A 24,361-nucleotide genomic window follows, 5' to 3' on the forward strand; every position below is an offset into this window, starting at 1 on the left:
GTAGTTTTAATCAAAAATAAACTTACATGTATTTACAAAATTTAATTATACACCAACACCAAGTCAACTTTTTTTAAAACAGAAATACTCTGAGTTCTATAATTAGAGTGAAGAACCAGGGAGCAAGTCATTTAGTCATATATGGGTATTAATGACTCTATCGCATCTTGATCTCTGAGCAGTTGTGAAATTTAATGACCAGATACATTTTTCAAGTGAAAGTTTGCGCTCTATGCACACGCGCAGGAAATTGCTTTTGCGCGTTTCTTTTCAAAGACCGTTTCATCAAGCAGTAACAATAAACATGCAACAACCATCAAATTGGTAATTTTGATTCGTCTTGCTTATAATGCATTTAATGAAATCGGTCTTAGGACGCATCTTAGCTAGGATTGATCTGAGAGCGGGGACTTGTCTTTAGTCTTAAGATGAGTTTCATGAAATCGGCCCCAGGAAACGGCATAATCTGTGCATCTAATCCAAATAATCTGTGCACCAAAGGGTTAATATTGGCTTGCATGTCGGTATGGCAGCACAGCTGACTAGTTCACAGCAGATATCGGTTTTTTTGGCACTGAAAAGATGATCATATTCCCCAATCTTTTGGGTATTGTAAAACAAAAATGAAACCTGACCAAGACTGAAAAGTATGAGGAACAGTACAGTGCAGGGGGGGGGGGGGAAGCATGACTGAAGTGCATTAAACAATATCATCTGAATGTGCATACATTGTACATGTACAGGTGTGCATGCACCATGTCAATAATTCACTGTGTACAATTATGACGGAATCCCGTTTGCATATTTAATCTACATCCATGGACATATACATTGGACACGTACTAACCCAGTCCACACTTTTATGATGGAGTTTTGATGGAGGGCGTTGATTGAATTTACAACGGTGTCTTGCGAGTCCCAGACCCCGACATCAATGCTAATGAAATAAACCACGCCGCTGCACTGGTAACTGTAGCTACACTGGCCAAAACAGTGCGCACATCGTGCGTAAATCTTGTAGGTTGGAGGCAAGGTAAGAAAATCCTGTTACTGTTACTTTGGAGTCCGGGATCGGGTGGGTATTGTTACTGAGGTTACGTGACCCTCACAGTTTGGGGAGGTTTGTAAAAGCTAAGAAAACCTTGTGTTTTGATTGAAATTTACATGTACATGTAACTGTACATAGTACATGTACATGTGCCACCTTCCAGTAACTGTTCATACCGGTGTCACATGAAAATCGGACTCGTATGAAAATCGGACTCTTTTTCCCTTTTATTGGTTAAACCCTCTCACGTGACCGGTCCCTCTCCTAATTATCTATGCATGAGCATGCGCAATACGACCAATGAGTCCGTATTTCATAAAACCTAAATTCATGCTACACCGGTATGTACAATTACAATATACATGTGCCATTCTCCAAAAACAGCAATTTTTTTAAATATTAGCTTAAAAAAACTATTTAACCAGGGGTCAAATATGTCTTAACTTTAATGAAGATCCTATGTACAAATACATTCATCACGAGGAGCCCCAAAACCTCCAGGTACATTACAATTTTCATAACACTAAGAGACAACCAAGAAAAAGAGTGCTGTTTTGTCATGAAATATACACGAACCACCTACAGTACAAACACGTCCATAAACATGATACTGTTTGTAGTTCAACATTTATTAGAATCAATGTACCGGGACATGCTAATTTGTTTTTACCAACACGTCAACTCAGTGGAAATTGAGCCTTCAAGGCTAATGACATTGTACGGACCATTCATCGCTTGCGAACGTCAGACATTCATGAATAAATGCCAGACAACCGCTGCCTTACTTTTCAAAATGCAATCATCTCGCCTCGCACCCCATCCAATCGGAAAAACCTACTATTGACACAAGGAAGAAAGCAGAAATGCCTGTATATTTACTTGATATGCACTGCCCCTGGGGCCCATATGAATGGATCAGAGGAATATGGCCATTTGACTGAGAGATTCTAGGGTAAATAGGAGCAATGCGCGTAGAGAGGGCATGCATTACATTTATCCCTTCGGTGTTTTTACAGCAAATGCTGATATGAACGCTGGAGTTGCTGCAATGAATAGAGACAGGAAAATATGAATATGAAAAAAAAATGCTAGAGGCTGGGCCTGCTAGTTGTGGATATGTATAGGTGAGGGAGTGTTTGAAATATTTATATTATACTTATGGTACAGCTGACCATGTACATGTACACGTATGAGAGTCGGCATAATGGAGAGTACGCTTATGATCTCATCTACCGTAGATTGGATTGTGCTGCATGAGTGCATCTAATTTAGAACAATAGTAAAGGTATCCATGTACTGTATGTAAAACAATGTCTTCCTTAATAACATTGTATCAACTGTACCTTAATTAATGCAGATATGCTGACTTGGTTAATTAATCAAAGCATACATGTACAATTGTGACATTCACAATTATCGTTACAGGTGATACATTGTGTAATTTTTTTCGAGGCATCATTTTAATCACTTTTAACAATTTCCCACCACAATGCGTCTTCCGAGAAAAACTGAAGACACTTATGTTGAATCTTTTCAGACCCTGTCATCGTGAATTTTTTTTCTTTTTTTCCCCCATTTTTTTGCAGTGCCTGCCTTTTTCAATAAGTCACGTACTGGGGCACTGTAGATCTATCGTCATTGCACAGGCTGGACTGGCTATGAGCCTTCATGAATATTTGATATATAGCTTCTCCCAACGTCATGACCCGTTGGTGAATTGTGCACTGTGCGTCGAGCGAGCTTCACCCAGACGCACACGTACTTGGCTAGCTCTATCATATTTGCATTCGTGGTACGTGTTTTAACGTCTTGGAGCGACCGACATGACCTGGACTGGCTGGGCTGTATATGTGTGTGTGTGCGTCACAACCAGACAAGACTGTTACCGACTCTCCTAGCTAATGTACGGGTACAGATCCGTGATAATCCCCAGACAGCGTTGACACACGCCGTTTCCAAAGGGGAAATCAGCCGGTGCAGAAAGTGGCGGGATTGACAAATAAGCGGAACGAGTCGGATTAAGAAGTCAAAGAAATGGGAGCCACACGAAACGTGTAGAGTGTGCTAGAAAAATGCAGTCTTGGACACATGTTCTCTTAATAAATACATACGTTCATGTACACCCAAAAAATGTACATCCGCACGTAGGAAACTTGGTAATTATCCGGAAACAGACCTACCAATTTAATGAAGAAAAGCTTGCTCAAAGTGACGATATATGTAGGGATGGTACCAAATACCCTGAAAAATTATTGTCTGAAATGGTATCATCACTGACGCGTGACGGTTTTTTAAAAAGAACTGTTCATTGCAAACACGTTCTTTTTTTTTACGTGTATTGGCAAGAGAATCCATTTTCAAGATCCCCCAAAATTACATATGTTTTCTCTGTTTTCTCATTTGAAATGCATAATGGCCACTGATCCAAAAAAATTCTATGGGTTAAGCCCGGTTCATACTTCACGCGAATGCGAATGCGAAGCGAATTGGACGTCATTGCACGTTCGCTGCGAAATTCGCCTGAGTTGAAATATGTTCAACTTTTACAAATTCGCAGCGCGAATACTTGTCATGACGTCACAAATTCGCATTCGCATTCACTTTCGCACCGAGTATAAACCGGGTTTTAGTTGTTAAGCACCCTTCTTAAGATTTGGAGCAATTTCTTTGTTTCAACAAACAAAAAAATGCACAAAAAACAAATGCTGGAACATATGGTATCTTTACATGTAAAAACATTCACCAGAATTTTGTGCTAAGCAATGCTTAACATGGAAAGAAAACATCTCAAACGTACCGGTACATGTATAGTCATACACATACCGGTACATGTAGATGCAGTGGCTATTATATAAGTGACATACAGATCTTTGTCATTTGATTGGTGGAACTCACATCACGTGACATTCATTATTGCTCCCATTCAGGTTTTTTCACGCTGGGGCTCAAAAAATCCCATTCGCGCATGGTGAAAGGGATGTAGTATTCAACAGTTAGGATCAACCTTGTTCCATGCCACAGTATGTGTGTGCAAATGCATGCTGGCGTGCGCGTTGAGCGTCGCGCGTATTGTTCCCGACAAGGATGTCAGTTATATACTGAGTGGCTTTAATTAAAGGGAATATACATCATTTGCTTTTGCTGTAATTTTGAGAAATGGATGGAATTGGGGGGTTGGAAATATATAGCAAATATAGTTACACTGACTTTTTTGAGGTTTTGGGTTCAAAAATGCTATAAAAACCAAGAAAAACAATCATTTTCCTGTAGTCTGGTTCCCTGACTCCATATAAGAAGAAACAGAGCAGTTTACATACATTGGGGAATTGTAAGGTCAGGGAACTAGTCTAGCTGGCTTGTACCCGTTCATAGGTGTGTAATCGATTGCAAACAAGTGCGATGGTCAATCGGGGCCAGTATTTGAAAAAAAGCCAGTTTTTTCCAACGCTGGTCGGCCGACCAGCGTTGGAAATTGATACAAAAATACCACTTTTCTTGAAAATGACAGTATACCAGGTGCCATGATTTTACAAGATGCTTTACACTGTCATTCACTAGCAGTCCAGCAAGGTATTTCAAAATGATTTGGAAGTTTTATTTTTTGATGTTTGCAAATGTTGTATTTTCCCTTTAAATTGTGAAATGGGAAGAATATTATTGCTCGGTAAATTGTGGATTTTTCCATTTCACTCGGCTTCGCCTCAAAAAAGTCCAGAATTTACCTTGCGATAATATTCCTCCCATTCCACTCAGAGCCATTCAATATTTGTATACTGATCCACTTTACGTGTATATACATGTACATTGTGCATGTACATTGTACGTCTACATACAGGTAGGTAACGCAAGCTACCCGGCAGACAGCGATTCTACAGAAATAATACTCAAAGACGATGTTATGAGAGGGGAATGTGGGAGGTGGATAGCAATGTATTGCACTCAATCAACACAACTACCCAGCATATCATCAAACATGGCACGTTGACGTGTGGGTGTTCTGCAAAACTGACTCATTCAAAAGTGCTTATTCTACTGCTCACCACGCAATAAATTAATAAACGGATGGATACCAGCTTGACTTTCAAGATCACTTTTCTACATGTACACATTTCTTGAATGAGGAATAATGAATTTAAATATCAGACATGAAAGTTTTCTAATTCGTGGAATTACACACAGTTATAAAAAAAAATTCATTGTACCAGGGGTAGCTAGGCCATGTACATTTACATTTCCAGTGGCGATACATACCTGTACATGTACAGTGTACAAATCTCTTCCTTAACCACTTCGGGCCGGGATTGTTTTTGCTGAAAATTTCGATTTTCGCAAAAGGAAAAATTTTCCAGCCAACTTCTGATATACAGCCTAACGCCACAAATACTAATTCGCAAGAGTCATTTCAACAGTATTTGTACGATTTTTCTTTTCAAAACCTCATACGTATGTTTAATGTTTCAATACTCCGAGGTGTGCACTTGAGCGTAAATTGTAGAATAGGCCGTGCACAGCGGCCAATCCAAGATCAACACACAGTCCACCTCCACAGACTTCATGGACTTTATGTGTGTGTGTTTGTGTACAAAAGGCACAAGGGATCAGCAAGTTTAGATGTCTCCCGGAGGCGAATCAATCTTGACGTTTTAACCCATCAGCTGTGCCTGTGTATAAAAACAGCCAGTGCGTGTTATCGAGTCCTCCGATGCAAACTGGTTAAAAGCTACATGTAACTGCACTCTCGAACTGCCATCAAGTGGTATAAAAAGGGGAAATAATTTGAATGGTTGTTGCAAAATAGAGGTTTGCCCACACTTTCATAAGAGCAAACTCCGGCAATAGAAGCAATGCTTCTAAGGACAAAAGTTTTATGATATTTCACTCCAGATTTACAGTACAAACCAGCCTTGACTTGTGAGAAGGATTGTCGCCAGCCTCATCATTGAAATTTTCAACATTTTCAATCCACACTTACAAAAGACATTTTTATAAAGGAACCATTTCGACTTTTCCAAAATCATCCACTGTGCTGTCAATTAATGGCAACTGATTTGTCCCCCAAAAAATAAAAATGTAATTTTTTTTATTTTTTTTTATTTTTTATTTAATGTTTTGATGTCTTGATTCTTATGCAAATGTGCACATTTTTAAATTTTTTATTGTAAGTTAATCAATTCATCCATCTTAATCACTTTATCCATTTAGAAGACAAATTAATATAATATATAATTCTGTTGCAAATAAGAAAACAAGGGATGATTTTCTTTTTCAGTCAAAACTTTAGAGAAAAAAGTATGGTTATGCACACAGGTCCTTACATGTACCTTACATTATTGGTCATGCACTCTAATACATTTCCAGAAAAAAAAGTTGATTGCCTTGGCGCAAGTTGAACAGAGCGGATCGATGCTGTAATGAGTAACATTGTAAGGTCAGACAGTGAATCAGATGGAACCGAAGACATAAGGCCCCAGCATCTGCACATGAATACATCATCAAGGGTCTACATACACTGCCTGGCCCATCTGATGAGCAATGAGTGACGCCAGTTACGGAGTTTGGGGCTTGTACGGTAATTTCCAATCATCTTTACTTGCGGGCAACGACGATGACGGCTTTGAGCATCATCAGCAGACTGCGGGGCAAGATGCACGTCATGTGAATCACAGCATAGGAGTGGCCCATGGGGGTGCATGAAGTGTGTGGCTATCGGCTGATTGTGAAAGTACATGCAATGGGAGTGCACATAATGTACCCCACACGGAGACAAGAAAGTGAAAAGGACAATACGCCATATATTTTTAGGAAATTGGTGGGGGAGTAAAAATGACATTTGGGGGTTTAAAAACAGAATCGTAACGGTAACGGTACATGAAAATCGTGTCATTAAAGTGAACCCATTCACCCAAAAATTTGGGCAGGCATTCAGCATATACCAGTGCTTATGGTACAGCCTCTGTACTCAAATTATTTAGGGCCTTGGCATTGCCAATCCACAATACAAGATAACAGCGGAGGACTGCAATAAATGCCTAATGAGCATTAAAATCCAATAATGTAATGACATGCCAGCAAACCCACTGGAGGATTTCAGGAAGATGATATTGAAGAATTCAGGTTCTTAGAGCTTTCTTGTTTTTTTTCCACTCTTTTGCCATTGGAGAATATTGGAGGATTCAGGCTGCTTCTGGGCAAGAGAGCTCAGGGAGTAAGACTAGTTCATACTTTAACTTAATGCAAATGTCAAGCAAATTGTATAAAAAATCTAAAATGCATTCCACTTTTGGAAATTAAAAGCCGGAAAACTTGCCATGGTGTTAGAATTTGTGCTCCCACTCACTCCCAGGCAATAGCAACTACTGTACCATGACTACATGTGTATACAAACATATGTACAAGAATCCGACAAAGACATTTTCACAGTGCCATGATGTTCCGACATGTTTGGACCTTAACATTCTCAGTTGGGCAATGTTTTTGGCTTCACCTTGATAAACTGAGCTGTGAAATAAATAAACTTTTTAAGTTAAAATAGAACGACCCACAAAGCCTTGCCGAGTACAATGTTTTGACCAATCATACTAGCTGTGACTTATGCCAGCATGCTTATTTAGTGCACAAATGTTTGACATGGATGCATGCACATATGATGCACATGTGGCTGGAACATGCAGTGTGGCATTGGACAGGCGCACATGTTGTTGACCACATTGCCCAGATCAGTCTATTTGTTCCATATCTCAAGCACCTTGTTGTACAGTTGTAGGCGTGGGCGACACGTGCTGCGTGCATGTGGCGCAGGGTGCAGCGTCTCGCAACCGGTTTTAAACCGGTGTTTCATCGGTGGTTTAAGACCACCCCCGTGACAGGCTCTCAATAAATCGGTCGGAATGCGTAAACTGTCTCAGGTATTTATGAAAATTCATTCACTTAGCTGCATAACCAACAAGGGAGAAGGGTTGCCACAAAGGCATTATGTTACAGACACAAACAAAAGTGGTCAAAATTCGTTCAGAAAGTAAACCTTCAAAGGGTCTTGGGTTTTCACCTTGGGCAAGTTGACTCTCCTCGTAGCTACTGGTGGTGATGGAACGGTCTCTTAGGGCTTGCAATTCTCGGGAAATGTTGGATAACGAGTCTTCATCCACTTGGTCATCAGGTGACGAGTCTGATTGTGACTGCAAAACAACAAAGTCAAAAAAATAGGAGAGAAACAAAAGGTCATTTAGTTGACTGTTCAGGATAGAAATTTAAAACAAAGCAAAGAGATAGCCACCATGAAATAAATTGCGATCCAATCCAATAAAATGAGTCAGAAGTTGAGAAACCTGCTTATCCACTTTTGAGGCGTAAGCCTTAGGGCTGCGCAGAATATACCGGATATTGAAATATTCAATCTACGACCAAATATACGATTTGAATATTCGAAAAAACAGGAACAGTCTTCAGAAGATGAAGAGCAATACCAGTGATGAGTTTTAATCATATGTTGTGTGCATCTTTAAAATCTTTCAAGTATCAGCTAGTGAGCTACATGTACCTTTAAAAAAAATGATATCGATGCACACCGTACATGATGTTCTTTATTTATAAACCTCATTGTGCACAAAATCCTGATCACTGGACTATTTTATTCCCGATCGATGTGCAAATTTCAACCAGGGTGTGTGCATGCACTTTGCACGTGCAATTTCCGACTGGTAGACCTATGCAGTTTAGGTTGGCCCATGTAAAGCTTGATTGGCGTGTTTCAAATATTCCAATATTTGAGTGAATTCATCTTTGAATAAACAAACACTTCTGTACATTATTTGTAAATGCACAGAACTAATAATAAGCCTTTGAACAATGGAAAATTGGAAATCATGAGCAACCACCTACATTAACACAAACATCACGTCTACAGTCTATACGGAAACCCGAGTGGTTTATCAGAGTAAGGAGCTCAGTATTCTCTTTCTAATGCACCTGAAAAACCATTACTGACAAAAATCCTAAAAAGTCAATTTGTTGTTCTGGTCACATGTATACACGTACATGTATGTATATACAGTACATATTAGACATAATTCCAGGTTAGCAAAGTAAATGATTCACCACTTAACTGACACTGACAGAGTCCCCATTTTAATGACATTCCGCTTCTTTCATTTCAGGGCAATCAATCCCGCCCTAGTTACCCATTCAAGACTGAGCCGCTTTCACATCATCTCATCGTGTTTCTTGAGAGGCAATATACGCCATCAACCTTCCTGGTGCCGTTTTTTTTTTTTTACTGTGTACAACTTTGCACACATGGGAAGCATTCATGGGAGACGTCCTAATTACGTGACTGAGCCAGACAAAGTGCATGAGCAATAGTGTATGTTTATTGCTTGGTTTATACTATGTGCAATAGACTTGATTCAGTAGGCCACGCCCACAACGCACATGGTCAACAACACATCCTCCTCTTAAAGGGAAAATACAACATTTGCAAACATCAAAAAATAAAACTACCAAATCATTTTGAAATACCTTGCTGGACTGTTAGTGAATGACAGTGTAAAGCATCCTGTAAAATCATGGCACCTGGTATACTGTCATTTTCAAGAAAAGTGGTATTTTTGTATCAATTTCCAACGCTGATCGGCCGATCAGCGTTGAAAAAAACTGGCTTTTTTTCAAATACTGGCCCCAGTTGACCATCGCACTTGTTTGCAATCGATTACACACCTATGAACGGGTACAAGCCAGCTAGACTGGTTCCCTGACCTTACAATTCCCCAATATATGTAAACTGTACTGTTTCTTCTTAAAAAGAGTCAAGGAACCAGACTACAGGAAAATGATTGTTTTTCTTGGTTTTTATAGCATTTTCGAACCCAAAACCTCAAAAAAGTCAGTGTAACTATACTTGCTATATATTTCCAACCCTCCAATTCCATCCATTTCTGAAAATTACAGCAAAAGCAAATGATGTATATTCCCTTTAAATGCAACACTGCATGTTCCAGTTGCACAAGCAGACGCCCATGTCAGACTTTTGCACGTGATTATGCATACCATTAATTATGGCTGTGATTGGTCAAGACACAAGGGGGCGAGGCTTAACGGATCAGTCTATCCCAACCAACTCGGAGACGGAATCAGCCTTTGCTTGATTACATTTTTCACTGTGTCGGCTTGATTCTTTAACCTGAACTCCCGAGGTGCTGTGGTTGAATCCTCCAAAAAGCTACCCATGCCACATTCTGAAGCAGTCACTAAGAGTCCTTCAAAAATATTGAAACCTTCTTGTAGACTTTGAAAGATTTTGGAAGGGGGGGGGAACGCTCTGGGTAAGGGGTAATCAGAAGTATCTAGATACCACTGAGGATTTAACAGATTCACCTTTGAATAAAATTAGCTCACGCAAACAAAGGCCATCCTTAGTTTTGATACTTTAATATGGGCATTTGAAGCTAAATGATTTTAATTTGATTTACAGCAATGTTCGCATACACAACTCCTTTGTACACATCCACAATGCATATGTTTGAAAACAAGGTTTGATCAGTAATTATGTAATGAGGGCGTGGCCTGGGGCATGGCCATACTGAAAAAAAAATACATGTACATGTACAATGTACATGTATACAAAACTGGAATTGCTTACTAAATACTGTGGCTGACCACTACCGTACCGGTAGGAGAAATCTGATGGTTTCCCAAACATGCAATGCAATGTAGGCCCTACCGGTACATATTTCCTGAAAGTCCTTAATATACAGTAATAGCAAAGGCGAGGCTTGGATTGCCTACTTCACGGGGGAGGCTGCTTTGCCGCCTATAGTGGGCGAGCCCCCGCTTTGCGCGATCAACTCATGAATTTCTTGTGAAGACACACACAAACCCTTTGTGCTTTGTCCTTTGCGATGGAACTGAATTCCACATATCTATGGAATGAGAAATGTATACAAGTGTACAGTTTGTACAAATGTTTTTTTAAACAGAAAACGTTAAAGAGAAAATGCTATACATGTACATGTAAATGATGCAAATTTACATCCATAAAACATTTACAAAAACAGCAAATTTCTAAGATATTTCATGTGGTAAGAAACCTTCAAGAAAACTCCAGATCTTACTCTTAACTGATCCGCGCTCACTTCAACCAGCTGCTTTTCAAGAATGATGTTTTCTGCCAGAAAACCCTGGATATGTTTGCAGATGCAAATGAAGCATCACACACCATGCTGGCTCCAGATTCTCCTCTTGCCCTATTGACAAAATTTATCACTCTGCAACGGAAAATGTCGCAGACAGAACGGCACCAATATCTTCCACGCCACATGACAACCGTTGATTCATGTGTGGCGATGCATTGGAGGCCCTGGCAAATGCCGGCCTTGGCAGTGAGAATGAAGAGGGAAAAAAAATCTACTAACTTAATGCCCAGACAGTTAAGGGGGAAATTCACAGCAGGCAGATTACACTTTGAAAGATGTTCTACTGTATGTGTGTACCGGTACACTGTCATGACTGTGCAAGTACAAATTTACACTGTCACTTCAACTGTTTTCTTAATTTGTAAACGCTGAGCTCCATTTTGCATCATGGGCTGCCACAAGAGCATTTATGTATAAAACCCTAACCCCCTAGGCCCGTTCTGCTAGGAACCATCCTCAATCCTCTAAAATCATCCCAAATGTTGAACTTACATACTGGCATGTTCAAATGAAGGATACCCACTGCCTCAATCCTTTACAATCCTCCAACAGTCCTGCCTCTCAAAAATGCATTCATCTTCAATCCTCAAAATCCTCCTCTACTTCAAACACCATTCATCCTCAATCCTCCAAAATCAACCACTAGTCCTACTGAATGTCCATGTGCCCTCAATCCTCCACAATCCTCCTAAAGTGTATGTTGCATTCAGCCTCAATCCTCCAGAATCCACCAAAATCTACCAGGACTTTGATTTTACCAAAAATTGAAAATTAAAACCCTCATTATGTAGCAAAAAGTTAGTTTTATTACGTCTTTGGTATGGTTTGTTGGTTATTTTTGAGGGGTTATTTTCAACAATCATTAAAATTATTAAATCTTATTCAGTTTTGCTTTTTTTGACCCTCTATAGTTTTTAAACCCATGGTCGGCAAAAAAGTACCAACCACGAGTTAGCAAGAGAAAAGTCCATAGTGTAATCTGCCGTACAAAATTAGAAGGCATTTTTGAGGTTGCGCCACGTCTGCGCGCTTAAAGACAAGGCGTGCATGCATTTTGGTAACCCTATCGGTCGAAGGACCCCAGAGTGCGGTATACAACCTGAGCGCGACTACCTGAGCGCGGGCGTGGTGCCACCTCAGAAAATGGCTGCCACCGAATCAGTCTATACTGCGCAGTGAAAGTACATGTTGAACACATACCGACATGTATTGTACACATGTATACATGTACACACTATTGCAAATTACAAATTATCCTTCTTGTACAAATTAAAATATACTCCTAGACTTTTATTCTCCAGGTAGATTTAACAATATCGGAGGATTAGAGTTAAAAAAAAAGAGAAGAAAAAAGAAAGAAAGAATGAATCTCTTGGCTCACCTGGAATATCTCGTCAATTTCTTCGATAACTCGATCCGCTGTGACTGATGGGTCTTGGTCTTCGGGTGGCATCGAGGACAGAACCATGGAATGCATGTCAAAACACTGGGTCAGTTCATGGTCCTCCGGCAAGTCCAGATTGTCTCCGTTTCTCTGCTCGGGAATTGTACAGAGAGGGAGAGAGAAACGCTTGTTTATTGATTGAGGTTTGTCAAAGTTGTACACTTCAAGTCCATCAGTCATGAATGTTGCAACTTAAAAACTCTGTTTCTAAAAATTGGAAATATTAATTAATTACAGGCATGCATCATGAATTAATGGCTATAAATTGATTAGTGCATGACCATGATTAAACATAGAAAAAGCATAAATGTGGGCAGATACTGTTCCAACACTACGTATGTATTGAGGCAGAATAATCTAGAACTATACATTGAACATGAATAATTGACTTTTTTGCGTATAGAGATGTAAAACAAAAACAAAAAAATCTTGTACAATGTTTTTATATAATTTTTTTATAAATTCATTCCTTAAATTTCTCAATTTTCATTTCAATTTTTAGCCAATGCAAATTGGCCCTGCAATGTAACAACTCTGAACTTACGTTGTAACAAAAGTCTAGTTAGACAGCTGCAGTAGAGACTGTTTGTTGTGCATAACGATGTTTACTGTAATATGCTCCTGGATCAGGTAGCAAGAATTAAATGCTGCACTGTACAGTGTACATGTACAATGTAAGTGATCTTTTCAACATCACCTTTTTTACAATGCAAACACCAAGTGCAGGTAGGCAAATGTACAGAAGTCTGAGTGCTGTTTTGATAAGAAGGTTTGGGAGTAAACGTGAGAGCGGAGTGTGTCAGAACATGACACAGATGGACTTGTTTTTCCTGGACGCTCAGCAGCGCTTTAACAAGGTATCAAATCACCACGGAACGCTGTTAAGTGGTCGTTCACTCCGGACAGGAATTACAAGTTCATCTAGGAAGCATCTTGCTTGACAGATGAAACGGTACACACAACGGGAGTGCACCGTTCACCAAACTTTGACGAAGGATCAAAGGGAGAAAGGGAAGCAGAAGGGTACAATGTATACGTACATCCCTATATCCTGATTTGGTCATTTTGGCCTGAATATCCAAATCTGTGAAATCTGTATTCAACATCTGGGATTCTGTTTTATGATGCCTCTTCTTATGTTTTGTGCTCCCTATACGTCCAAATCTATCAGGTAACAGCAGTTCTGTAAATTGGGCTTATATTGGTACAATTGACAGGCTGTGGTAGGTAATAATTGAGAGCACCATGCCTTGACTGACATTGACAGATATAGGTGGGTCAGCACTGTTGAGTGCCTGTCAATGATGCAGAACAGTAATAATGAAGGCACAAAAGGTTCACTCGTGCATATCCCAGCAAAACAAAGGCATTGCCTCTAAGATGGCTGCTATGCAAGTTGTAGCAGCATTCACTGAAGAATCCATAAGACCACAGCATGCTCAGGCAGTTTTGGGTGGCGCAGGGCAGTCTTGGGCGTATTGGGACTAACGGCTCAGATTTTGATCTGCATATTTTCAGCTTGCACAAGTGCTTGTGTTACATAGTTGTGTACAACTGGGTATACAATTAAATGTAACATTTACATGTACTTTGGGTGGAAGTTGGGTAATACATAAATTTGCTTTGACAACACACTTCTTTGACCCTGAGCACGGGAAGACCTAGAGTAATGCTTTAATTCATTCGGGCAGTGTTAAAGTTTAGACATTTTCACACAATCGTCTTGCCAACCTGTGTTGAAATCAACACAGGACCATGACCCCAATCGAAAACCGGTTAACAACGTATATCAGTCACACTTACACCATTCTGTACATGGGTCAGCTGTACAATGTTGGTTTTCTACCCGGGTAGCACTTACCCTGGTCTCGACCAGAGCAGATTACCCGTGGGAGCACCAGACCTCTGTAGAGGCTGTGTTGGATTCTTCCAAGCGTAAAAGGGTTTGCCAAAATCTGAGGGTTCTACCCACGTCCAATACGGAGATTTACGACATTGTGAAAGCCTTTAGCTACAATCCTGGCCAAATCTCGCTGGGCTCCCAACCCCCCGGCTCCCGTTCAATGTTGTCTCTCATTGCGTGGTGTGTGCTCCAGTGCGTGAAATTACAGTCGGACATCGGACATTTTCCGACCACTTTCATGGTTTGTCCGACCAAATGCAGATGTGCTCGGACAAAATGTCCGAGCGATTTATGTATTCTTTGTGGAGTTGTCTTTTCAGAAGTATGAAATAAACGCTTGCACTCAAAAGTATTTTGTTGTTTATTTCCGATGATCCGGTTTGTAATACTTACCGTACGCTGAGCGGCTGCTAACTACATGTACGTGTTGTCTTATATTCACGCAATAGATGCAACGCGTTTACACCCCAATCATTACACAGTCTAGTACAGCGCGGCGTGCACAGCGATAGATTGGCATTCGTACGTACGTGCCGTTTGCAAAAAAATAGACGTGAAATCAAGTCGATAAATTGTGTTTCGATCAGCAGTCTTCGTGTTTCTTCTACAAATCAGTTAATACAACTTTTTGTACTTTTCAAGTCATTTTATGGAAATGAGCAGTGGCCGTTTGTGAAATTCCCAGTTAATTTCTATTGGGCAAAAGTGTTAAATTGGACCTGATTCAACCTCTATTCCTTGCTATAGTATAATGATTCGATCGAGCCTCTTTGGACATTCAAAACTGCAATTTCACCCAGTTTAAGTTATGTGTTCTGCAGACTTGAATCGAGTCTGTATAGTGACGAGTCTAAACTATAGAGTATTATAAGGACATTGACGCGCATACATGTAATGAGAATTTAGCAAGATCAAAGTACGTTGTGTTGCGCGGTATGCTTTAAGTGCGTGATTGTTACTAAATTCTCACAACGTGGCTTACTACAGAAACGAGCGCGTGAATGCCCGGCGCTTGTCATTGCAACTACATAGTGTGTATTATGGATGGATACGTACGTACGTAAACATACATACTGTACATGTACACACGTGTATGTACCGTCTTTGAAGTATAGTAAACGCGGCCTTTTGAAAGTTCGTCTCGCAAGGTTTGGAACGCTAAATGGCAGATCAAAACTTGACAATGGCAGAACACTTTTGATTGTGCTCGGACATTTTGTCTGACCACTTTTTTTGTCTAATTTCACGCACTGTGCTCCATCAGCTGGAGAGAACAACATTGACTGGGGGAGCGGGAAAGTGGGTGACCGTGGCAGGCTCAGAAAGTGTCCCAACCATTTTGGCCAGGATTGTAGATGTCAGCATAGATTATGAATGACCACAGTTTACCTTTGTACACAGGTGGAGTGTTGGCATGTGTAGTTTCCGCGTGTGTGAGTTCTTCCAGTCCAGTGGCATTACTTGCCCCATGTTGTCTGTCACTTTCTTCCATATTCTGTTGGGGGAAAAAAAACAAGAACAGCATAAATTTACATTTCTCAATAAACGTTGCCTGTTCTGGGGGTTACAAAGTAGGAATTCACAAAAATGTGGAAATTCCAAGCTTTACAAGATTCTACGCAGCCTTTTTCAATATTTTAATGGCAATTACGGCATGCGAGAAACGTCAACATTAGGAAATCCGCTGATCCAAGGAAAAGTTGCATGCCTGTGTTAAAGTAGCCTACTTTAATCTCTTAAATGACTACGCCACATTAAATTTACACAAGTACACTGGTACTTGCGTATCTTAAGCGATTCTTCAAAATTCTGCAACACAACACCTTACTGCACAACTTGTTTACTGGTATTTTTATTTTTTATTTAATTCTCATTTTACGTACAATGGAATTCACTGGTCTCCCATACAACCCAGTATAGAGATGACAATGTGAAGAAATTACAGTTTTAGATGTGGGATGAAAACCCCCAGGAGAATATTCTGAGAAAAAAACCCACGGAATCAAGTAGGGACTGAAAACCAAATCCACATATTAGCCCAGGCAGGAATCGAACCCGGGTAACAGCAGTGGAAGGCGAGGAAAGTACCGCTACGCCAACCTGACTCATGTATATTTTGTCCATAAAAAGGTGTTCCAATTAGAAAATATTTGGCACGTAGCCTAGAAATACATGTACATTGTAAACCATACATGATGTAAACGTAATTAAGTGTCATTTGAAGATCATCTTTATATTTGAGATCCTGCAGCCTTCCGGCAGACAAGAATTCCAATAATGTAATACCCAACTACCATACAGGATTCATAATTCATCACTTGACACCCTGACACTTACGGTAAGTAAGGCCCGGCAGTGATGTATGATGTATGTCATTTGATCAGGCAATGCCCTGCTTCAATTATTAAACAACTATTGGGAGTGGATAACATGCTAATTGCAAACGTCAGTTCCCATTTTAAGAATGTCCTTCTGTAGAATGTATTGGTACAATGTACTGTTACAATGTAAACATGTTTAACAGAACTTTACATAATGTTAACAAATTTCATGTATACACATTTGTTTTTAGCTGCGGGATAGCAGCTCAACAAATGATCATGTCTCTCTGTTAGTCCGTTGGTTAGTAATAGTATACACACATTGACATTGTCTACTACTGCTCCTACATATTTTGACCGATTTCAACCAAACTTTGTCAAAAGTATCAGTACCGGTAGCTCAGCCCCAACATGTCACATGACCAAACTGGGGTCAAAGGTCATCATGGGGTCACTGGGGTCAAAAACCTGGGGTCAAAAACAATTTTTTTTTTCCAAAACACTACTCCTTCCAGAAATTACATGGCACGATCACATGACTCATGCATGAACACGCATTCGTTGGCCCCCGGCTTCCGAGATCTGATCGAGCTTGTTATTACGGCTGTGCATTTTCAAATAATTTAGTATACGATTATTCCAACTTGAACTTGATTGAATATTCGATATTGGATTTCGAAATGCACTGATCAGGTTTAACGTGCGCCAGCCTAAACTTGCAACCGATTGGGATTTGCTTGCACCTGCACTTGTCCAAACCACAGACATCTTAAACAAACCTAGACCAGCAAATTATATAATATTTTGTACATCGTAAGTTGCTGTTTCCCTCAGCAAATTACTGCCTATATGCGAACGCTCAGTCTGCTTGTAAATAAAAAACGAAGCGTCGTAAGAGCATCTCCTTGCCATTTATTCTTCTGATATTCCTTGCGCATTTATGCGCTTCGATGAGACGCAGTACCTTGCTAACGGATTTTTAGGCAAAATAGCTGGTCCAGGTTTTTGAGATGTCAGTGGTCAGAACTCGACAAAGAGCTGTTTAAAATAACATAAAGAACAGATAGCGGAATGATTGATATTTGACCAATTTTACAGAAGAAACTTGAGCTAATGCTCTGAAATCATGTGCGAAAGTGTGGCATTTGACAAACAATATAAAACCACACAACTTACATCGTGGATGGTTTTTTTATCATCTCCTCAAGACTGCTCACATTGTTTAAGTATTTCAATCGAAAAAAAATAATAGTATTCCGATATTTGGTTGATCGAATATTTAGTATATACATGTATTTGGCACACCCCTAGTTTTTATAGGCATAACACACACTTGTTGCAGTCTACAATGTATGTATCCGTATATTGGTACATTTGGTACTGAGTGTGAAATAACGACCTGAAATCAGACATTTTCCAACAGTTTAAAACCTAATTTGTAAAAAGAGGAAGGAAAAAAGGAGGGTTTGCGGTCGAAATTTAAACTTTACAATCAAGTACTTTGACAGCTCCAAATTGACTATGCCAATTCATTTGGTTGGAGCAATTTTTGTGTCTTAGATGTTACCCATGTGCAAAGTATAAATTTTGCTCGTGATCAAGTCATTTTCATAAATGCAATACTAAATTGTTACACCTAGACCTGCAGGCATACATACATACCGGCTTCATTTAATTAATAGTGCCCATACATACTGTACACTTACTGCTAAGTCTGGACCATGTACATGTACTGTACATGTACACACGTTGTGTGTGTGTGTGCATACTATACTGTTCAGGATGTTGATTCGTTCATTATTTCATCACTGAATGCAAATACTGATTCACACTATGACTCATATGGCAACCTGCAGTCATCATCAGGAACGTTGGGAATGTCATTGAAATGCTCAATCTGTTGAATTCGGGAGAGAATATTCATTGAGGCCTAATTGTGTTATCACATTTTGAATCGCATTTGGTCCATGCATACGCACTATTAAAAAGCAATCATGTACACTGTAGTCTGTACCGGTACAAATGATATTACTTTTTGCTTTCACTTAAATCAATGTTTTATGACTCATTTGTTTTAAAAGCACTTTTGATTCCTTTGATATTAAATTTATTGTTTACAATTTATATTCAGATTCTTTTGTTATTTTAGTTTGTGTGAAGTGCTATACAAGAACTGTTGTTTTAACGATTTTTATTCACTACAGAACATGTATGATGTTCACATATTGACATATGTAATGTGACATGCGTGTGTAAACACGCAAAGGTTTTGTGGTATTCGGAACGGATGACGGATAACACGCAACGAGCGAGGCCAGAAATATCTGTCAGCGACCAGCTCGCAGCGAGCGAGGCGGAAATATCATCAGGGTGTGCAACCCACAGATGACGGCCAGACCCGTCTGGTATCGAGGTTCATGAAAAACAATCCTGCGCCTGGGTCCAGTCAATGTCAAAATAATCCCGGCGCGAACTGGTTAAGATGCATTCATTGTGATGTAATGAAACTTACGTCTATTTAGACAATAGGTTCTTGGGCCATTTACATGTAACCTCCTATGCAAACATTACATTCTGTGCAAAGTTATCCTTTCAGTCAAATTATCAATCAAGTGACTGTTTTCAACACTTCCCAGCCTACATGTACATAAAGCAGGATTGACTGGCTGTGACTGCTAAAGCCAGCTGTGCCTACCACTTGTCTGCTTTTGTCTGTTAACTGAATTTGACTGGTCACATGTGCTTGCTTGAAATATGATCCGACCGTTGGTGACTAGCCTGTGTAAAAGGCATGGCAGGGGAAGACTAGAGGATTGAATTTTTGACTGTCTGTGACTGTTCAAAAAGCAGGAGGGTTAATTTATATTGACATTACACGTATGGCATTTTCATCATACATGTGTATATAACACTCTGATTTCAACCTTCCATAGTGGCCTCTTATTTCGATGCCCTGAGGAACGTCTTGATTAAGAGAATTCAAGCGACCATTCTCCAACAATGCAATCTTGTATCTCTGGTCACCCTTCATATATTCATACCATTCGCAACCCATTCACCCAAACTCCTTTTTTCCTCCTTCATAATTCTCCTACGTACGGTTCCCTTTCATCACAACAATGTTGCCCCTTGGCACTGCACAAACCATACACTGATCTCGGTCCGTCGGTCGGTGGACCAGCATAGATATTGGAAAAAAAGGTCCGTGTCCTATGACTGGCGGCTGTAGTACAGTGCAAGACGGACACTCACTCGCAGGGCATTGATAATCCAGTTTGAATGGTAGTGGCTTAAAGGTCAACAGACATCACTTCGGGCACACAGGGCATGATGGGATGGGAGAGGAACACGATGAAGAATGGCACTATTGGTGACGCATACAAAAACATCACTGTGTGTGTGTGTGGTGATAACTGTTTGATTAATACTGGTATAGACCTTTTGTGGGTGTCTCACATGTAGGCCCGATTCTTTGTTATTTAATTTGTTAACAATGAATACACAAAGGTTTGCTCATGCCTACCCAAGCGCTACAAAACAATTGCCCTCTTACTACACTTTAATTAACCCTATCTCCCTACCATCTTTCACTAGGAACTGGATCAAGTCCATCAAAATCCATCAATCACTGTGTTTCCAATACAAAACTGTACATGACATGGAATCCACCACTGACGCACTGGTTGACATTCATGGACTTGCTACACATGGCTTTTATCACAATAGCAGTACAGGAAGCTAGGCAAAATCAATCAGATACCCCTAGCACTGCTTCAGGCCATTAGGCCCAAGTCCATCATACTCCATCAATATTTAGTCACGCCAGGCCTCCTAGACCAAGTCCCCCAAAATCCACCAAAATGGGGGATGGATTTTGATGGAGTTGAGGTGGTTCTAAGGGTTAATAAGGTCTTGATAAATGTATCTTGGAGGGACTTCTTTAGCTTGACTTTTTTCCTGTCCATGACAACTAGAGATGACTATTTGAAAAATAAAACTTGATGAAGATGAGGAACAAGGAAAGGAATAGATGATGTAAAGTGACAATTCTTTTCTTTTCTGTCAACGATTAGGCCTTCGGACTTTTGACAGATTGGCTTTGATGGATATCTACTGAGAATGGATTTATGAGAAATGGTCAATTTACTTTTGATGATAGAGAAATTCATTTTGCTGTCAACGATTAATGTTTAAATCTTATGATACATCAACTGACAGGGATGGGGAATGATAATAAGGCAAAAAAATAGTTCTGCTTCCGATTACATGGCATTTGAAAATAGGGTAGGTAGGTAATTTTTTTTTTTGTGCATTTTTTTTGTGTACAATCACATGGAGGCTTCTGCATGTAGTCAAGCATGTCACGGGTAAAAGGTAAAAATTGATGGTTTTGGGTGTTATTTTCTCATTTTTCCAATTAAAAAAAAAATTCGGGTAGGGCCTGTCAGAATAGGGTAGGTAGGGAAACCGGAAGCAGAACTTTTGGGGGGGGGGCCTAATGATATGAGGAATACTAGATTTACATTAATTAATTAAAACCCTCCTATGAAAACCTCCATTCTGAGCCATGCTGTTACATGGGTCAATATTGGTCAAGTGACCCATTGGTTTGTTAAAAGTAGTAAGCCATGGGGAGTGGAGTCTTGGACATTTTGACAATTTGTGACCTTTAAACAGCAGGAGGGTTTATTAATGTGTAATGTGGATGATGTATTGATGACAAACTTATAATTTTAAGCATCAATATGTGTAGACCACAATAACTTTCATTATTCAAAAATTTAGTTTATATTTTTTTGGTATTTTTTTTCTTCAGGACTTCGCCCTGTTTTGATATCTATCCACATTGATATGGCATTGGTTCAATGGTTGAAACAACTAAAATGCAATGTTGAACAAAACTTGACTTCCATCCAAAATTGAAGGCGGCGGATATATGGAGGTCGTCTTTGATTCCTATGGCAATTAGCTAGTCTGGTTCCCTGTCCCCATTTCTTGATAATCGTGTGTTTTCACCATCCATGCACAAAGCTAAGCAAAGATTCAAAAATAAATAATCATGATGCGCGCACAGAGGTGACCCAATCAATGGGTTTAAATGTGAGCTAGCTACCGGTCCCCATATTTTTTTGGGGGGGGGGGAGGGTGGGGGGCCGGGAAACGGTCTAGGCAATTAGCGTTTTAAGAAAACTGGTGCAGCTAATACAAAGGAAAGAATGTATTACCAGGATTCCAGACGCCACTTTTTGATTGTGTACAACTACAAGTCTATGGAGAGTTCAGTGCATTTTCAAAGTATTTTCTAACAAGTAACATTTTGGAAATGTTTCTCAGTCCCAGATTCATGTCTTTTCAACATTTTTGTAATGACTGACCTTCACTGAGATAATATATGATAAAAAAGTGGCGTCAAGATACAACATTCTTTCCCACAGGAGGCCTACCGGTATATAATTAAATGCAAGGGCATGCACATCATGATCATCATAATGATCATCTGCATAGGCCTAGACTGCAATTGTTTGCATGGGATCTGTCAAGTGTCATAACCGTCTACGGTATTCGGTGCTTTAAACGTAACATAAACTAAAGCAAAATGTAAATTATGTAAGATACCTGCCGATATGCCGCATATACCAAGGCATACTCACTTGCAATTTTTCATAACCTCCTCCTGTGTGAGAATTTTGACGGGTGCAATTCTTTCCGTGTTCAGGTTATAATTCCTGAAGCACACGGCGAGTTTGTCGTCAAAGTTGTTGACCAAATCCTCAATCGACATGGTTCGTTCATTGAAATTGTCCGGGCATATTTCCTCTTTTATCGACAACACCGGGAAGGCATTTCCATTGGAATTTATGTCGTCTGCAGAGGGTCCCCTATACTCGATAAATTCCGGATATTCTTCTGTGCTTGGGGTGTGTGGATCGCCTTGATCGTCGAAAAACGCAAGCGGAGCTGCCATTTTCTCGACTCGCCTGCACTAGCTGCAAATATCGTGTTTTCGTCTTTTGCACGGTAGATTTGAGCATGGGCTTGGTTCACTGGTCCCATTTCAATTCATTATGCGACTGCGTACGTCCTGTGACATGACGAATACCAGTGGATCGCAATAATAAATGCACGATGTAAAAAAATAATGTGGAGGGGTGGAGTTAGGGGTCGGGTAGGTACGGGGGCCGGGGGGGGGGGGCGGCGCCCCATCGCCAGCGCGCAACCAGGATTTGTACATTTTTAATACTTATATACTACAAGGCGTCGATAATATCTGTTGATAGGGAGAAACTAGGAGGGGTCGAACAAGTCGACGGAAGGGTTCAATTAATTGCTACAGTACAGCTCTATATTCCGTCTTCCATGCCGCCATCGACGCTGTATTGCTCCATTCATATAGGACCAAAATAAACTCTTGATCTCCAACAAATTAGATTTTTTTTTCTCCTTATGAATATTCACTTTGCATGTTTTATTTGAAAACGAAAAGAAAAACGAAGGTGACGATGAAGACACAACGAAAATACCAAGAAAGATGATAACGATAAAGATTATGATGCTAATAATGTATCTACCAAAATTATTGGTGCCCAAGCCGATGCGCCATTTCTGATGGTTGTCAATATTGAATGGTAACCACTAGACTCGGAGCACTGTGTGCTTTTCAAAAAGTCCAGAATGGTACGTAGACTTACTTGTATGACTTCATAATGGTGACCATTGGTTTTGAACTGAAAGGTTATCCATTGTATGGTACCGAATGAGCGGACGGAATTTATGGTGGTTTGGTAACCACTATTATAGTGAATGGTGTATATACCAATTCAATTGGTACCAAATAGTGTTGAATAGTGAAATAACGGACCGACAATATGGTGAAGGAAAAAAAATGGTTACGGGGCGTAACCATATTTTTTTACGGCTAGCACGGGCGTGATTATTACCATCATTGGTAATGTGTGGTTTAACTTGAGAACTGAGTATAGGCCTATAATGGTACTCAATGTAAGTTGTGCACCGTGACCCAGAAAAGGGACTTGAATATTTTTGGATAAGTGTAATTGTTTACATGCTTTAATTTTTTTAAACAAATTAAGAATATGTATGTAAAATGTTTAAATTAATTATTACCGTTCCAACTGACTGATTTTATAATACAACGCGCACAATAGGCAGTTCACGTTTGGTATGCTAGTTCCCTAAGTATGTGTTTTCCTTCCTCCATGCCATTATGGTTCACGCGTATACTGTGTTTGTACAAGTTGGCCTACCCGGTACCCGTGCGATACATCAGTAATTGCTCATTGACAGGCTATAATTATGCAAATAAGTAGGCTAATCTGTCTTTGTCCGCATATATTACTCTTTCCCATTTTATTTTGTGTTCGGGGTCGCAAGGCTTTGATACCAAATTTAACCATAAAGTTGTTGTCGTCTTCGATGGCTCTAATACAAGTAATGCTA

The 24,361-nt window shown here is 39.9% G+C and overlaps 1 protein-coding gene across 2 annotated transcripts in view; it reads right to left on the reverse strand.

Moving 5' to 3' along the window:
- The window catches only part of LOC119743029 (fasciculation and elongation protein zeta-2-like), a 44,269-nt gene extending 21,309 nt beyond the window's left edge, over nucleotides 1–22,960 (reverse strand). The window contains exons 1-4 of one of the 2 annotated variants that reach the window (XM_038219343.1): nucleotides 22,555–22,960; nucleotides 15,972–16,077; nucleotides 12,617–12,769; nucleotides 8,094–8,223 (exon numbers count right to left, since the gene is read on the reverse strand). In XM_038219343.1, coding sequence (XP_038075271.1) covers nucleotides 8,094–8,223; nucleotides 12,617–12,769; nucleotides 15,972–16,077; nucleotides 22,555–22,868 — 703 coding nt within the window. In that variant the 5' untranslated portion in view covers nucleotides 22,869–22,960. The remainder of the gene's footprint in view (nucleotides 1–8,093; nucleotides 8,224–12,616; nucleotides 12,770–15,971; nucleotides 16,078–22,554) is intronic. The other variant, XM_038219344.1, reaches the window with a different exon arrangement.
- Nucleotides 22,961–24,361: the final 1,401 nt, after the last annotated feature.

This window comes from Patiria miniata, unplaced genomic scaffold (genome assembly GCF_015706575.1).
Source record: "Patiria miniata isolate m_02_andy unplaced genomic scaffold, ASM1570657v1 HiC_scaffold_6, whole genome shotgun sequence".
Lineage (NCBI taxonomy): Eukaryota > Metazoa > Echinodermata > Asteroidea > Valvatida > Asterinidae > Patiria > Patiria miniata.